We start from the raw sequence: 17,166 nt of genomic DNA, 5'->3' as shown, positions 1-17,166 counted from the left end.
GCTTCTGATGCTTGTGGTAGCAGAGATGATTGGAGTTGGGTGAGATGGCAGGCGGCAGAGGGGGACCTCCTTGTGAGACATGCAGATGGCAGTCATTCTCATAGAAAGCTGTGGCAAGCTGTACAGTGTATCATGGTAATAAGGCAATTTGGTTTCTTTTTTGGCAACAAGAAAACATCTCCCATTTTTCTTTGAAGCATGAGTCTAAAAGGATGGCTATCCAGTAATTATCAGATTGCTTCATGCTAATAATACGCCTGCCAGTACAAAAGCAAAAAAACATACAACTTGAAACACCAGAAAGCATGCCCGAGGACCCAGTTCTTTTTGGCTCTACTCCCCAATAAGATAATTGGTTGTTATGGCCAGTATCATCATCATCATCATCATCATCATCATCATTATCAGCCTCATCCTCATGCACAAGAGACTCCTCTTGCTCCTCTTCCTCCTCTTCCTCCTCCAGTAGTAGCTCCTCCTCTTCAACTTCCTCCTCTATGAGACTTTCTCCATATGTGTCCCCAACAGCTACAGGGAGGCCAGCAAGAAGCTGTTTTTCTTCCGCCATCCATTGTTGCTTTAATAAAAGCATCTGCTCTAAGATAAATATCAGAGAGATGACATCATTCATGCCACAGTTCATCCTAATGACAAATCTGGTGGCCTCTTCGAAGGGCCTGAGTATGCAACACATGTCTCTGATGAGCAATCGCTGCCTGATCTAAAAACAACACATACTCCCTGCTGAAGTAGTCTGGTGCAAGATTAAATCATTCAAGGTGGAATTCCAGTAGGTTGGAACATCGTGGATCAAGTGGTGCAATGGTAAACTGTTCTGTGACTGCAAGCCCTGGAGGGAGTTCCTTGCGACTTAAGAATGGACTGAGGTCAGAGAGGACACCAGATTTGGCAGAATACCAATGAGCAATAAAACACAAAACCGGAATACTATTGTACAGCACGAATAAAACATAAGTGTCAGAAATGAATAGCTCCTAGATGGGACAAACCTACACACTCAGAATATACAAAAAAAATAATACAAAAATATATAAAAAATGTATCTTTATTGAAATCGATAAAACAAATAAATAGATGCATACATTGACAAATAAATAGATAAGACAGATTTGTCAGTAGGGACAACTACACCATGAACAATGTCATCCCCTGATATTTATTGTAGAGCATATGCTCACACTGATGCAACAAGGGATGGTGCAAAAAACAACTTCTGCTTCTTGCTGGCTACCCTGTAGCTGTTGCGGAGCCACATGGAGAAAGTCCAATGGAGGAGGAGGTGAAGGAGGAGCATGAGGATGAAGAGATACCACTGGAGGAGGAGCTGTTGCTTGTGCACAAGGACAAGGCTGATGATGAAGACAGTGGTCATGATGACCAATCATCTCAGTGGGTGTCAGGGTCTTATTGAACTGGATTGTTGGGCATGCTGGTGAGCATGGCAAGTTGTATGCTTGCTTGCTTATGTACTGACAGGAATATGGTTAGTATGAAGCAATCTGATGAATACTGGGTAGCCATTTTAGACCCTCTGAATCAAAGCAAAATAGGGGAATGTTTTAATGTTGCCAGAAGGGAGGAAAAACTGCTTTATTACCAGGATATAAGATATATGACCGCGGCACTCGATTTTAGTAAACAGTTGTATTTATTAACTATTCCATCCAGAAATAGACGACATAGGCTAAGGCCAACGTTTCGGTCTCATCCCGAGACCTTGATCACGGCCTGAATATGGAATACGTCTGGTGCGATGGATGGTCAGTGTACCATCCATCCATCCGCTGAGCACCGGAACCCAGCTAGGAGTGCCGTCCAAAACAACCTGATTATTACCAGGATACACTGTGTATGCAGCTTACCACCGGTGTGTCTAACCAGGAGGCTCCTCTCAGCCCCCATTCTGGGTTTTCCACCTCCCACGGCCTCCAATACCAAAAATCATAAGAAGCTGCAGCAGCAGCCAGTTCAGTCATATGAACGTAATGGAGCAGTTTTTTCATGTGCCACACCAGGCTGACACAAATTGGCAAATGGAGACATAGTGCCTTAACAACCACGTTCAGTTCTAACTAGACTGTGGCCTTTCTCTAGTGCATACTGTGCTCCCTGGACCTCTGGGTAGGCAGATTTGGACAAATGGCTGGAAATGGCAAAGTTTGTGCTCTTTTTAATGTCTTGTCCACCCTCCAATGTCATGTCAGAGAGGGTTGTCAGCAAAAGAGTTGGCGTTGTCAAACTAAAACGGACAAAGGTGTCTTCCACCAATGTACAAAAATAATTTTTGTTAAAATAAATGAGGCATGGGTTCATGATGATTTTCACACACCTTTGGCTAAAGCCAATGAATAGATCTGCCATTGCTGATGGTATTTATTACCAGCCCTATCACACCACTTCTGCTGTCTGCCTGTCTACTATTGTGGTTCTTATCATATGAGTTCTGCTGCTGCCACCAGTGCCACAGCTGCTACTCTCTGCTGCTAATCCCACTATTGCCAATTCCATTACCCCAACTACCCTTACCATTACTTCTACATAGCTGCCACTACTTTTTCCCCAACACAGCTGCACACACATCTAAGTACTGCCTCGTAAGTTTCATGCTGTGCTTCTACTTCTGGTGCTACTACTGCTGCCATTATTACTGCTACACACCTTACCCTTATGTTATCCACAATATTATGCTGCTGCCTTCAAAGAAAAGGGAGAATTTTTCCAGACTTGTTCAACTTCAGGCTTGATGCTCTCTCATATTTCTACTGTACATTTACATGCTATAAATTTATGAGGTGGGGGGGGGGGGCACATATAAAATGAATAGTTTGTTAGATCATATTAGCATTAGTCATATCTTTCAATATGGGAATATTTATTCATTATACAGATTTTATCTGCACCTTGATCCATTACAGAATGTCCATACAACATCCAGAAAAGCTCACTTTGGGTGCTTCCTGTTTCAGGGAGCTAAAAAGGAGACAGCATCTGGTAGTTACATTACTTCCTTCAGGTAATTTTTTATATTTTTGCTAATTTATCAGATCCTCACATCAACCAAGTCTGTTTAGACTACAGAAGTCTTAGCATGTTATATTTTTTACATGCATGGTGATAAGAAGAAACACATATGTCTGCATAGATATTGATGTCAGCAGTTTTGGCCATGAATGGGCTAGGGAGAGAAGTATGAACATACTTTTTGCAGAGCTTTTCTCGTCACAAGTAACATAACATAGTAACATAGTACATAAGGCCGAAAAAAGACATTTGTCCATCCAGTTCGGCCTGTCATCCTGCAAGTTGATCCAGAGGAAGGCAAAAAAAACCTGTGAGGCAAAAGCCAATTTTCCTCACTTTAGGGGAATAAAAAATTCCTTCCCGACTCCAATCAGGCAATCAGAATAACTCCCTGGATCAACGACCCCTCTGTAGTAGCTATAGCCTGTAATATTATTACGCTCTAGAAACACATCCAGTAGTGAGAATAAGTAGTGAGAATAAGAAGTTTTATTCTGCCAGATTCTACTCTTGCAAGTGCCCAGCCTGGGGCTTAACTGTGAATTCCTCTTTGCACTGAGCTTCATAGCATATCCCTTCTGCTTTAAGTGACAGATATACTGGTCTCCTGGCTGATGACATCACTGTGTGCACCCAGCACGATCACATGGTGAAGTCATCACGCTCACTGCAGGTCCTTTGGCGGGTTTTCTTCAATCAAGACTGGAGCAGATGGCTTCTACACAAGCAAGTGGATGAGGCGAGTATATATATATATTTTTATTTTCAGCCACCATTTTAGGAAAAATTGATTCGTTACCACAATGCCCGAGAAAACTCGGTTTTGTGGTAAATCTAATTTTTCCGGAAATTTGGATCAAAGTCCACTTAAGATACTTCAATTCACTCAACACTACTGGGTAGTACAGTGTACAATTCTGCCTCTATGCTTTACATATCATTTATATGTGTATATTAATGTAAATGTTTAGACAGAATGCTCATAATTAGATCACGGTTTGATATAAACTTTATGCTGATTTCAATTCTCTAGATTGCATCATAGTAATTAAAATTCAATCAGCAACCCACAAAAACAGCTGTTGTTACAAAAAAAAAATATTTCCTTTTGAACAATAGAAGTTTTAGTTGAAAATGTTAAGCAGCTTCTTAATTACTGCATTTGTTTGTTTTACTGATGAGAAATCAACAGTTGCTTTCTTCTCCTCACGAGCGTATTACGAACAAAATTATGATTACATATAGGATTACAATGTTTCTAAAACACTTCATTGCCTGTTATGTGATTGTTTCTAAAATGAATTATGTAGATGCCATCTCCTAGCAAAGCTTGTATCTTTCCTCCTCTTCTGGTTAAAGGATCCATAATGAACATACTTTACCTTAGATGCATATTTTAATAAACATAGAAGTGAACACAGAAGATTATGCAACATACCTCCATGCTCTGGTAATATGGGTCTTTAGGGTCACAGAGTGAAGTAGTTATTCTGTGGTTGCCAGGGTAACAGCGTTGGCTCATATTCTGGGGTACTGGAAAGGTCTGACGAATAATTGTTAGCCTTCCAATTGACCTTCTGACTAAGTCCTGTACATCCAAGTCATTTATCTCCTGTCGAATTTAAGAGAAAAATAATACATTGCTCAGAGCAGATACAATATATGAAAACCTAAAACATCTAGTCATCAATAATTATAAAAGGCTTTTTGTTAAATAAAGATAAATAAAGAGTACCGTATATATATATATCATACGCATGGCTAATCTTGTTTACTGTCTCTAAAAGAGTACTATTGGCATAAAGTCCTAGAAGCATCTCTTGAGATTAAACCCCATCAGACTATAACATCTTTTTCCTTTGCTTATTTGAGTGTAAAGAGCATAAATAAAAATAGGTCAGCAGCAACAGGGAGCATATTGAAATATTAACATATTATAAAAAATACAGCAATTTATGACACACAAGAGTTCTTCAGAAATGCAAGACAAGCACATAAAGTGGAACAAAGTTTATCTGTTTACATCTATTACAAATGATGTCCTCATTATGTTCAGAAACAAAATGAAAAGCATATTATAGGAACAAATTATATCCAAGGACTTACAAGGTAAAACAATTACACAGAACAGAGTGGTAACTGTTGATAGAGAGAAGGATAAATTAATCATAGCAAAATCTTTAATGGCCATTTTCTGAATTAACTCTGTCCCTCTTGCAGTCTTGTAGAAGTCTGTACATTATTACTAAGTTATTATTGAAAGAATAATTAGTCTGTGATATTACCCGAGAGAAATGCAATTATTAGTGTTTTATCGTCACTTTGTGGCTTCTCAATATTCATTTATAGAGGCACGTCCTTTATGAAAAACATAAAGGACATGAATGTACAATCCATGGCACTAATAGGACAAGAAAGAGCAAAAGGAAACAATCTAGCCTATATCTAGCCTATATATGTACTCAGATTGCTTTGGATCATCTGTAAGGTTAGTAGATGTACTTCAAACAGTTTCAAGCAGTCTATGATAAGCCCTATCCTTTTGCAGAGATCCAATAAATTGAGCAATAAGGCCACAAGGGGAAGCAGTAGCAATAGTGGTATAGTTTAGAATGGAACCGCTACTGCACGAGAACTGCAGAGAAAATTGCATGTGTCAAGCACAATCACTGATTTTAATTCATTTATTTAGATATTTACACCTGGTATATCATAGTTAAGATCAATTTTACTAATTGATTTTCTCAATGCAAACAACTACAATTGCTGCAAAATATGCACCTATAGCACATAACATAATGTAATTCTTGTTTATCAGTCTTATTTGAAGGCAATGGTGGTATAAACGAGTGATGCCCAACCTGCGGCCCTTCAGCTGCTGTAAAACTACAACTCCCGCCATGGCCTGCTGTAGGCTGATAGCTGTAGGCTGTCCAGGCATGCTGGTAGTTGTAGTTTTGCAACAGCTGGAGAGCCGCAGGTTGGGCATCCCTGGTATAAAAAATAAGCAGTAAAAATATCCTAAAAATGCCATGTACTGATTTTTGGACATAATGGTATAACAAAAGTAGTGTAAAGGAAAACTGGCCGAGTTGCCTATAGCTACCAGATTCCACGTTTCTCATTCCAAAGGAGTACTGAAAAATGAAATCCAGAATCTGATTGGTTGTTATGGGCAACTGAGCCAGTTTTGTTTTATACCAGTTTTGATAAATCAGGGCCATAGATTTCTGGACACATAGTTACCAGACAATCAACAATTTTTCCGTTACCCATCTTATTTGGTTTCCCCATACATAAGTACAGAAATAGGGAAAAAAAGCTGCGCTCAGGCAACTTTAATACCAAAGGATCAGTCAAGAAAACATCCAACATGCCTCATCCACACATTTGCCCACTCTATATATTAACATTTTGAAGAAATCTGTAAACCCTTTTTTAATGTATATGATCAGCTTTAGTTCTTGTTGATCACAACAAAATATGCCAATACGGCATATGAATGCAAGTGTAAATGTAGTTGTGTCGCAGTGTGTATATGTGTTACAGTATGTATGTGAATTTTTACAAAGTATGTGTGTCATAGTGAGCATAAATGTATTTTACAGTGTGCATCTTAGTGTATAAATATGTGTCACAGTGTGTATATAAGTGTGTATATAAGGCTCTATTCACACATCCGCAATTCCATTCCGCATTTTGCGTAAAGGAATTGCGGACCCATACATTTCTATGGGGCCGCACGACGTGCGGCCCCGATCCGGAATTGCGTACCCGCACTTCCGGTTCCGCAATTTCGATCCTGAAAAAAATAGAACATGTCCTATTCTTGTCCGCAATAGCGGACAAGAATAGGCATATTCTCTTAGTGCCGGCAATGTGTGGTCCGCAAAATTGCCGCTGTTTTGCGCATCCGCGGATCCATGGATCCGCAAAACACACACGGATGTGTGAATGGACCCTAAGTGTGTATATGCATATACGTGAGAACATTTGTTTATATGTGCATTTTCTGAATGTTTTAATGTACGATGTGTGCATGTGTATATATCCATGTCAATAGTCTTCAAAAACCTCTATTTTACAAAATCTTGTGTATGCCCCTGGGCAAAATGCAAACAATTGCCTTAACTTATACCTCACAAGGGGGTACTACTATCACTACTGTGTACACAACTCTATGAAAAGATGTCACTGTAGTGCCCTGGAGCTGGGGTACTTTGACGTTTGAACATTTGTGGACATTTTCCCCTATGCAAATTCAAAACTTCTTACTTTATTTCTCTTGAAAGGGTTAACTTAAACTTTGAATGAGAAGCTAGTAATTTTCCACAACTATCATAGGCTTTAAAGAAGAGCGTGTTTTGGAGGGAAAAATCCAGACATTGTTTACCACCAAAACCAGAATGACCTTTGAATGTCTGGTTTTAGCTCTGTTGTTATGTCAGGAAACTTGTTTTTGTCTGGAAAAACTGCTGTGTCATTGCCAGTGAGTATCATTAAAGCGCTAATGTAAGTCTATACCAGACGGGAGCTGAAACAATGTATCTGTTTGTGCTGAGTTTCCCCACTCCACCCCTCCCACTACAAGGTTCCAGCCTAGGTAGAAATGGTAGAAAAGGAGAACAGTCAGAGCCCATAGTGTTCTGCAGTTAGGGACCAGTGCTTGGAGGGGAAGATTCTGCCAGTCTGATTGAGCGACCAGAAGAAGATGCTGAGATGGGGACCATGAGCCACAGACCATGGGTCACTAGCCCTGATCATGTGTACATCTCGTCATAAATTAGGCACAGCATCTGGCAGTCTATGCGCCTGAACTGACAGCCCCTGACTGGCATAGGTTTCAGCTTTCTTCTAAGCCAGAAGCCAGAAAACTGACATAGGAGATGATAAATGTGTCCCGACCTCCAACACTATTTTTTGGGAAAGTGGTGAGGCAGGCAGAGTAACGCCACTTGCAAAAAAATGTTTCAAGTGCCATTGAAACAGTCGCAAACGTGAATTTTGCGACTTTTTCACCCCACAAAACTGAATTTTAATGATAAATTAGGCCCAATGACTCCTTTAAATGTCTCTTTAATTATTTCAAATTATTTTTAGTTTACATTTTTTCATTCATTTTTTGGATTGACTCTCTTAATTAAGAATAATTAATGGATTTAAAGAGGCCGATGTACAAGAAGTAACTACCTGATTATTTAAAGGGCTTTTCCAGACTCCTGATATAGATAAACTATCCTCAGTATAGGTCATAAATATCCAGTCGTTGAGGGTCCAACACCTCACATCCTCACTGATCAGTTGTTCTATGTTGCATACGGAACTAGCAATTAGCAGGAAGCAAAGCTCTGTTCAAAGTGTAGTGGCCATGCTGGGTTACTGCAGCTCAAGAACCAAGTTAACCTGGCATGGCCATTGTACTTTGCATGGAGCTATGCATCCTGTTTTATTCAAAGTGTTAGTTACTTCAGGGAACAGTTGATCAGTGTTGGAGCAGGGAGTCAGACCCTCACCAATTGGATAGTAACAACCTATCCTGAGGATAGGCCATCAATATCAGGAACTTGGAAAACCTCTTTAATTTGAATCCCATAACCAAAATCTGGTAATATTGGCTAGTTAACAGACTGTTAGGCTTATTTAATAATCTTGTTAAAAAAATTGACAAGTAATTATTTTTTCTCTTCCTAGTTTAGGTTGGAAGTTAAAGAAAAATATATTTTTTTAGTTATGGATTTAAGGCAGTGAAAACCATAAAAGGCCACATTTTTGCAAGATTATGTTTCCACAAGCTATTTATTTCCCTTTTTGTTACATAAGAACAAAATAATTACTGTAAGGAATTCTCCTTCATATATTTTTCATACACAATAGATATTCTGCATTCAGTGTAGTCAATGAATTTCTGAGCTCATGCTGTTTTGTACTGCAAGTAAGCATAATATGCTGAATACATATTGTGTTATTCTCACACATGGTATTGTGTTGATATAAAATAATTGTGTAGAGCTACAATGGAGATATTTTTCTTGCAGGTTCTTGCATGTCAATTCATACATGTCTACCATTTTCTGGCACACTGGCATGGCGAAACCCATTTGGATTGGATTGGTTCAGATGAGCCCCACTCTCAATTGTATGATAATGCCTGTATATGGAGGAAGAGAGTGCAAAGTACCGGCATGCATTGTGTGACATCGTCAATGATATCTACTATAGTATCTGTGTTTAAATATCCCATTGAATGCCAAACACATGTTGCCCGAATCATCAGTCCAAACTGATACAGAAGCCAAATTATGTTCACGTAGATACTGTACGTTCAGTGGCATGCCCGAGGGGGGGGGGGTATGCGGGGTAAGCGGTGCGCCCCGGGTGCCAGCTCTGACAGGGGTGCCAGCAGGCCCAGAAGCAATGAGCGCTTCCATCAATACAGATGGAAGCGCTCATTGCTGATGCGCTGACATCCGTGACCCAGTCCCGCATACTGCCTGAAGCCTATGCGGTAGTGAAATCCCGTCGCAGTGCCGGGACTCTGCAGCACAGTGCTGGGACTCTGTGAGCAAGCGCAGGTAAGTATTTAGCTTTTAGGGTTTTTTCATATTTTTTTTCTTTTATGTGCCAACTTTGCGGGACATGAGGGGGCCGGGGTGCACACAGGACAGAGGACGTGTGGGGGGACACTACTGTGTGGGGGGCAGCGGGGGGACACTACTGTGTGGGGGCAGCATGGGGGTCACTACTGTGTGGGGGCAGCGTGGGGGGACTACTGTGTGTGGGGCAGCCTGGGGGACACTACTGTGTGGGGGAAGTGTGGGGGACACTACTGTGTGGGGGACACTACTGTGTGGGGGCAGTGTGGGGAACACTACTGTGTGGGGGGCAGTATGGGGGAAATTACTGTGTGGAGGGGCAGTGTGGGGGACACTACTGTATGGGGGCAGTGTGGGTGACACTACTGTATGGGGACACTACTGTGTGGGGGACACTACTGTATGGGGGACACTACTGTGTGTGGGACACTACTGTGTGGGGGACACTACTGTATGGGGGCAGTGTGGGGGACACTACTGTGTGGGGGGCAGTGTGGGGGAAATTACTGTGTGGGGAGCAGCATGGGGGCCTTTCTATTGGGGAGGCACTGTAGGGGCCATTCTATTATTCTATTATTATACACTATAGGAACATTTGGGGTCATTTATCAAACTGGTGTAAAGTAGAACTGGCTTAGTTGCCCATAGCAACCAATCAGATTCCACCTTTCATATTTGACAGCTCTTTTGGAAATCCAGTTCTTCTTTATATCAGTTTGATAAAGAACCCCAATTATGTCTATTAGGGTCACTATTTTTTCATCAGTATAGTAACTAGGGCATTGGGGGGCACAACGCACACAGGTATTGGGGGTGGCAGCAGGATGACACTGTGGGGACACTAGGATGGGGAGGTTGATGGAAAAATTTAGAAATCTAATGTGTCTGTGTTACAAACTCTGTAGAGACGAGATGAGGCTGAAAGAATTTCTCATGGCGGTCTAACGGAGGAGAAGAGGAAAGAGAAGGTCTACATGACAGGAGATGTCCCTGGATGTAAGAGGTATGTGGTCAAGTATTTGGGGGGGGGGTGCCAGAGAAAGGACCCGCCCCGGGTGCCAAACACCCTGGGCACGCCACTGTGTACGTTTGAGCGTATTTTTTAACATCTCTACACAAGAATCCAGAGTGGTTTGGACATATGTGATGCACATGCTTCATAAAAGGTCAGGTAGACCAATCAGTTCTAGAACACAAATCTCACTACATACCAAAAATGCAGCATCCTACTGTTTCAGACTAGAGATGAGCGGAGTATGCAAAAATTCAATTCAGCTGCTTTGCAGAATTTTACTTTTTTTTTTTATTTGTGATGATGAACATTTCATTGTAAGTAGTGGGCGCAATGACAGGGAGCGGCGATTGTGCAGCTCCTCGTCATTATACCACTCAGATGCGGCGTTCATAGCTGATTGTGGCATCTGATAGAAATATCAAGGTGTAAAATAGAAAAAAAAATCATACTTACCTCATCCATTTGCTTGTGACAGGCCGGCTGCCATCATCTTGATTGAAGATCTGGAGTGAAATCTCCATCGCACAGTTGCGAGCAAATGTATGAGGTAAGTATGTTTTTTTTGTTTTTTTACACTCTATTTCTATCAAATGCCGCGATCAGCTATGAACGCGGCATCTGAGGGGTATAATGACAGGGAGCAGCGCAATCGCGGCTCCCTGTCATTGCACCCACTGCTTACAAAGAAATGCACTTTGTAAGAAATAATTCTTCACAAAGCAAATTTTTTTGTACAATTTGGCAAAGAAGCCAATTCGAATTTTTGCGTACATCTCTAGTCTTAAACAGTAGGATGCTGCATTTTTGGTATGTGGTGCGATTTGTGCTCTACAACTGATTAGTCTATCTGAACTTTTATGAAGTATGTGCATCACATATGTCCATCCCAATCTAGCTTCTTGTGCAGACTATATCAGGTAAAATCGAATCGCTACCACAAAGCACGAGTAAATTTGCTTTGTGGCTAATTGAATTTAGTCCGATATTCAGATTGAAGTCCACGAAGTAGACTTCGATTCGATCAACACTCTTTAACACTTTAGTAAAAACTTAGTAACAACTAAGAAACAAGTAAAAAAAAAAAAAAAAGCTTTCAACATAACATAATTTTCATGTAGGTCATTGATTCCACTGCAGGCTAGCAGATAATGTTTGATACTGAAGCTCTACGGATATAATGAGACTCGCAAGCCTTAAACTAGGTCCATGCTATATCTTAAATCAATATTGCCAGATGGAATGGAGAGTAAAGACTCTATGAAAAACTGCTGAAAGATCAAAGAGGTACTGTAGAGAACCGAGTAGGGGCCTTGGGAATTTACAATATGAAGGTCATTAGTCACTCTGGAAACATGTTTAGCTGAATGAGAAGTGCAAAAATATAACTGGAAAGACACTCTGAGGGTATTGGTGTTTAAGAGGCAAATAAAAAGACAAACTTATTTTAGAAGCATTTGTAATGGCAAGTGCTAAAAAAAAAGCCTTGCATCATAGATTTGTTTTTACAATACATTCATGTATTGGACTTTCAGCATTTTAGGTAATTATCACTGGAAAGTTCAACTTGTGTTACCACCAATTTTAAGAAATACTTTTAATATACAGTATGTGACTAAGCATAGTTACACCTACAATCAATCACGAACAAAAAATCCATTAAAAGTCCACTTTATGAGGGTTAATGAGATAATACAACATCAGATGTGGTCAACCAATCCAACTATGGGATTGAAGTTTCAGACACACAGATTAAGTCTAAGCTTCTCAATGTGCTTTATGTCAGCAACAATAAGATATAAATGATTGTTTCTATGCATCTTCTCAGTAGGTTTCTCTGGCTGTTTTATGTTGGGTGCTGAAGCTGCTCATCTCACCTTGTGGTAAGGTTATGCTGATTGTCTCTCTGTTTATAACCCTGAACAAGCTATAATATAATATGAAAGGGACCTCTGAACTCATAAACCATCTTTGTGCTCCTACATTACTGTATCTTTCTAACAGGAGAAGCACTGCCTGAAGGATGGAGAAGAACTGCCTACAGGTTCTATAACATGCATATTGCTCATGCAGCATTAGTATTAGCTGATGCAACATGATCATGAGTGATAAGCAAGCAGGCAGGAGATGTGCACTAAATTATGACACAATTCTTGGGACATATGAGGGTGAAGCAAGAATATGCATACCAAGAGAAGAGCTATGTTAATAATCTAGTCTTAGATAAGTTCCATAGACCATTATCACTAATATCATTCCCTACCAATGGCAAATGTAAATATGTTACTGCCAATTGATCATTATGTTGGTAGAAAAATGCCTTTAAAGGCTATGTACACCTTTGGGGCATTTTTTACAATTGCATTTTACTCATTTTGGGCTAAATAAATAATTGTTTCAATTGGCTTTTATTAAAAATGTTCACCTATTTCTGAGGTACAAGGGATAAAAAGTCTGTTTACAAGCTATGACTTTCTATTTCCTTTGAATCCCTGGTGCTCATGTGTACCTATTATGTCTGACCTAATAAACACTCATTAAAGCTCACTTTTTATCATATTGATTAGAATATGGCTTAAATAGGTGTTTATGGGGTCAGGAGGTCAGATATAAGAGGTACACATGAGTGGTCCCTTGATGAGATTCAAAGAAAACAAAGTCACAACTTGCAAACAGACAATTTTTTTAACTCTTGCACCTAAGAACAGCTGAACATTTTTAATGAAGACCAATTGAAAAAAATATATATATTTTTAGCACAAAATGAGTAAAATACAAACATAAAAAATGCACCCAAAGCCGTTAAAGAATAAGAATAGCAAATAAAGCGATGTGCCATGCTAAGGTATCAACAAAGAACCTAAAAAAAATCGACTGTACTTCTTTAATAAAGTCACTGCATTAAAAGTGGAAGGCATAAGAATATATATAATTTATTTTTAAAAAAATGACTGCCTAGCTCCCTCTCTTGAACCAAAATTGCAAACTAGCCATTTGTTCAATGATTGGGTTGATTGGAAGGCTGGTAAAATGATAATTCATTTTTTTAGTATGAATAATATTCAATATATGAAATGCAAACTGAGAATTTATATCCATGTTTTATTATAGCTATCCTATTTCAGCATCAATGCTTCAGCTAAAGTAGTTCTTGTTGAGTGCTGCATATAAAAAAAAAGTCGGTTATATTTCTTAGACTATCTAGATTTCTTTTATATTGTTATTTGCTGTGAATTTAGTGAAATTTTGTGAAATATAGTAAAGTCACACAGACGCCTGAATAAACTTTTTTTTATTATAAAATCAGCACAAAATATTTTGAACAAAAAATAAAGATCATTTTATTTCGTTGAGCCGCCATTCAAACTAAAATTATGTTAACCTGTTTTTAAATGAACCAAACCTGGTTTATCTTTCCCAGAGGTCCATCTAGAAATCCTTTCATTCATTTGTCATTGGTGTTCTGTATTAAATATAGATTTTCTGAACCAAAATAACACCTGGCATCTGCTGTGTCCAGTGTAATATCCTGCATTTCTGGTCGATTAATTCTTAATGTACCATAGATAATGGGTTTCTTGGTATAAGATGCTTTTTTTTTTTTTGTTGACATGTATCTTTTCTCTATTCATTGACAACAAATAAACCGGGAAAAAAAATACCTCGCAAACACAGCACTTGTTTTCCTGAAATATTATAATTTTGTATTTTAAAAAGTCAATTAGTGAAATATTAAGGCCCTGATTTATCAAGACCAGTGTGTGCTATGCCAGTCTTGATAGGGCTTGTGCTGCCGGAGAAGTCATTAAATTTATGACATTGCTCAGAACTTGCCATAAATTAAAAGCTTCTTCCAGCAGTTTGTGCGGTGGACTGAAATCTACTCCACGCGCACTCCAGACAGACTGAAATCTACTCCAGCTCAAAGCTGTAAATTTCAGCCATAATTAGTAGACTTAGTTGCAAGGATGGTCAAAAAGTCACAAAACCAGGTTTTTGCATTTTTAACACCTGAAACACTGCCTAGGGAAATTATATATTCCCCCTATATGTTTTATGTCAGTTGCATACAAAAATCATCAGATTACTTGATGGTACTTAAAGGGTTATTCCCATCTCTGCCATTCAACATACTGCATAACTTGTGCTGTTTCCAATGTTCCGATTGAATTCTATGGTAGCAGCAGAAACAGCATAGGATAACTCACTCACCTGTTTCCATAAACCCAGCTACATATGGCTGCCCAATATGATGTATGAATGGCTGTCATTGGAACACCCTTTAATGCATAAACATCTTCAAGAGTACAGTATATATTACAGTATATGTAAAATTTTTATTGTACAGCGTGGTGATACAGTGGCTAGCACTGTAGTCTTATGGTGCTGGGTTCTGACCAAGGACTACATCTGCATAGAGTTTGAATGTTCCCCCTGTGATTGTGTACTGGTACTCTGCTGTGATCAGTGATTTGCTAAGTGCTTATATTATGTATGTACAGTCAGGTCCATAAATATTGGGACATCAACACAATTGTAACATTTTTGGCTCTATACACCACCACAATAGATTTAAATTGAAACGAACAGGATGTGCCTTAACTGCAGACTGTCAGCTTTAATCTGAGGGTATTTACATTCAAATCAGGTTAACGGTGTAGGAATTACAACAGTTTGCATATGTGCCTCCCACTTGTTAAGGAACCAAAAGTAATAGGACAATTGGCTTCTCAGCTGTTCCATGGCCAGTTGTGTGTTATTCCCTCATTATCCCAATTACAAGGAGCAGATAAAAGGTCCAGAGTTCATTTCAAGTGTGCTATTTGGATTTTGAATCTGTTGCTGTCAACTCTCAAGATGAGATCCAAAGAGCTGTCACTATCAGTGAAGCAAGCTATCATTAGGCTGAAAAAACAAAACAAACCCGTCAGAGAGATAGAAAAATCATTAGGCGTGGCCAAAACAACTGTTTGGAACATTCTTAAAAAGAAGGAATGCATCGGTGAGCTCAGCAACACCAATAGACCCGGAAGACCACAGAAAACAATTGTGGCGGATGACCGAAGAAGAAAACACCTGGTGAAGAAAACACCCTTCACAACAGTTGGCCAGATCAAAAACACTCTCCAGGAGGTAGGTGTATGTGTGTAAAAGTGAACAATCAAGAGAAGACTTCACCAAAGTGAATACAGAGGGTTCACCACAAGATGTAAACCATTGGTGAGCCTCAAAAACAGGAAGGCCAGATTAGAGTTTGCCAAACAACATCTAAAAAAGCCTTCACAGTTCTGGAACAACATCCTATGGACAGAAAAGACCAAGATCAACTTGTACCAGAGTGATAGGAAGAGAAGAATATGGAGAAGGAAAGGAACTTCTCATGATCCTAAGCATATGACCTCATCAGTGAAGCATGGTGATGGTCGTGTCATGGTGTGGGCATGTATGGCTGCCAATGGAACTGGTTCTCTTGTATTTATTGATGATGTGACTGCTGACAAAAGCAGCAGGATGAATTCTGAAGTGTTTCGGGCAATATTATCTGCTCATATTCAGCCAAATGCTTCCGAACTTATTGGACGGCACTTCACAGTGCAGATGGACAATGACCCAAAGCATACTGCAAAAGCAACCAAAGAGTTTTTTAAGGGAAAGAAGTGGAATGTTATGCAATGGCCAAGTCAATCACCTGACCTGAATCTGATTGAGCATGCATTTCACTTGCTGAAGACAAAACTGAAGGGAAAATGCTCCAAGAACAAGCAGGAACTGAAGACAGTTGCAGTATAGGCCTGGCAGAGCATCACCAGGGATGAAACCCAGCGTCTGGTGATGTCTATGTGTTCCAGACTTCAGGCTGTAATTGACTGCAAAGGATTTGCAACCAAGTATTAAAAAGTGAAAGTTTGATTTATGATTATTATTCTGTCCCAATACTTTTGGTCCCTTAACAAGTCGGAGGCACATATGCAAACTGTTGATATATTTACACCATTCAACTGATTTGAATGTAAATACCCTCAAATTAAAGCTGACAGACTGCAGGTAAAGCACATCTTGTTAGTTTCATTCAAATCCATTGTGGTGGTGTATAGAGCCAAAAATGTTAGAATTGTGTCGATGTCCCAATATTCATGGACCTGACTGTATGTCAAGAATAGGCAAGTGGAGTAATGAGAGTGGAACACAACCAACAGGGATCATTGAAGTGACTATCATGCCTTTTTACATTTTCTATGTCATGCTAAACCTTTAAAAAATAAAATGGGTTGAACAACTCCTTTGAGGCTATTGATTTCTCATGATTTATCCTGTGAACTGACAAACTAAAAAAAAAACAATGTCATGGTTCTTTATAGATTGAGACCTCACAAACAGTTTTTCCTACCCTCCTCAAAACCCATCAGTAGTTGCTAATGGCTGTATGGCAAACTTGTCACTTTCCATCTTACTTCTTACATTTTATGCTACAAAGTATTATGAAGCTTCATTCTAGTTTAATGATTTTTTGAGCTATTA

General features: G+C 39.4%; 1 protein-coding gene across 2 annotated transcripts in view; it reads right to left on the bottom strand.

The window, feature by feature from the left end:
- Nucleotides 1-17,166, bottom strand: part of GRID2 (glutamate ionotropic receptor delta type subunit 2) — a 1,570,293-nt gene that overhangs the window by 687,131 nt on the left and 865,996 nt on the right. For both annotated transcript variants that reach the window (XM_040418160.1, XM_040418161.1), the window contains one exon: nt 4,481-4,654. In XM_040418160.1, coding sequence (XP_040274094.1) covers nt 4,481-4,654 — 174 coding nt within the window. The remainder of the gene's footprint in view (nt 1-4,480; nt 4,655-17,166) is intronic.

This window comes from Bufo bufo, chromosome 2, assembly GCF_905171765.1.
Source record: "Bufo bufo chromosome 2, aBufBuf1.1, whole genome shotgun sequence".
Taxonomy (NCBI): Eukaryota; Metazoa; Chordata; class Amphibia; order Anura; family Bufonidae; genus Bufo; species Bufo bufo.
The sequence above is the reverse complement of the archived record's forward strand: the minus strand, read 5'-3'. Positions and strand labels throughout refer to the sequence as shown.